The sequence below is a fragment of the Carlito syrichta genome, unplaced genomic scaffold (assembly GCF_000164805.1).
Source record: "Carlito syrichta isolate Samal-C Ts95f unplaced genomic scaffold, Tarsius_syrichta-2.0.1 Scaffold91564, whole genome shotgun sequence".
Classification (NCBI taxonomy): domain Eukaryota; kingdom Metazoa; phylum Chordata; class Mammalia; order Primates; family Tarsiidae; genus Carlito; species Carlito syrichta.
In genome coordinates, this window is record NW_007035660.1 from 141,611 (window position 1) to 143,000 (window position 1,390).

At 45.8% G+C, this 1,390-nt stretch overlaps 1 protein-coding gene across 1 annotated transcript in view; it reads right to left on the minus strand.

Moving 5' to 3' along the window:
- Positions 1–671: 671 nt before the first annotated feature.
- Positions 672–1,390, minus strand: part of PRAG1 (PEAK1 related kinase activating pseudokinase 1) — a 54,615-nt gene continuing 53,896 nt past the window's right edge. Inside the window, exon 6 of the mRNA XM_021713045.1 lies at positions 672–888. Coding sequence (XP_021568720.1) covers positions 672–888 — 217 coding nt within the window. The remainder of the gene's footprint in view (positions 889–1,390) is intronic.

A 1,390-nucleotide genomic window follows, 5' to 3' on the forward strand; every position in this document is an offset into this window, starting at 1 on the left:
CTCGAGCAACAATGGAAATTACAAATGTGTCCCAGGCACTGTCTTCACCACTGATGCATGGAACTGTGAAGGTGTTTACATGTAGTCAGAGGCTGGAAGGTAGGACCTGCAAAAGGAGTGAAATTAATATGCAGAAGGGCATCTGGGAGAGCTCACCATCCTGGTTGCTAACTGCATTCCCAGATTTCTAGGACATCTATTAAGATCTTTGCATTTGCTTTAAGTTGTCTGTAGTTATTAACAAGGTTTTAGACATTAATTAGCTCACTAGCTGGAAGATGACCTGCTTGGTAGAAATACAAAGGTCTGGGGGCTATTTCTTTTCAATGGTAATTTTTGGCTTTTGTGTGTGGGTGTCTAGTTTGTATGTGTGTCATATTTCTCTTTGTGCACTTTTAAAGGCACTGGAACAGATACTGACCAGACAGCAGGTGCCAGTAAATGTGTTAAGTGAGTTTTTAGAAAAAGAAATCTGAAGGGGTTTGGAACAGCCAAGAGTACTGATCTGGGAGTTGGAACACCCAAGTTCTATTTGTGAACTGCCATTATCTAGTATAGTAGGAACAGTGGGCTGTTTGCCACCTGGCATCCCGTTCACACTCCAGCCCTGGGAGGCTGATCCTTCAGACGGCATCACACAAGCTCCTTTTGCTGTCTGGCATCCATTAGCGTCAAGGTGACTGTGGGAAACTGAGAGAGCCACCTCTGGCTGAAGAGACCTCAGTGCAGGTACCTCCTGTAGGTTCTGAACCTAGCTTCTGCCTCATTAGCCCTCGTTCGCTTAAACCTGCCCACACCTCGCTAAGTGGTCCCCTTAGGTGTTTTTCATTTGAACCATCTGGGATGGATTCTGTTTCAGCCAGGTCTCTGTTCCATACAAATGGAGACCTGCTTTGGCAAACAGGAAATGAGTTTGGAGTGGTGGAGTTGTATTCCAAACCACTGGGATCACGTCAGCCACGTTTGGAGTCTTTCCAGAAGGTGGCTAGGTGGGAAGAGAACCAGAGAAGATGAATTCGCACCCACATGGCTGAGCCTTTGTGGACTTCTGCTCTAACTCATGAGAAGACCAAGAACATGGCAAGTGCGCCCAGCCACCATTGCAGAGGTTTATATTCAGTTTCACCCAGCAGACATTAAGGTACTCAGGCACTTGAGGATAAAGAACCTTTGCTCGTGACCCAACCAAAAAAATTTTTTTTACTAAAGTTTTTTTGTTGTTGTTGTTTGTTTTTAAATAACAATTTGACAAAAGGGTGAAGAGATCCCATAGCCGGGCAGGGAGATCAGAGTCCAGGCTTCACTCTGTTGGCACAACTGCCCTCGGGACCTTGGGAGCTAGAAAAGTACACAATTACAGGAGAAACCGGAAAGGACATGGTGGGGGCCG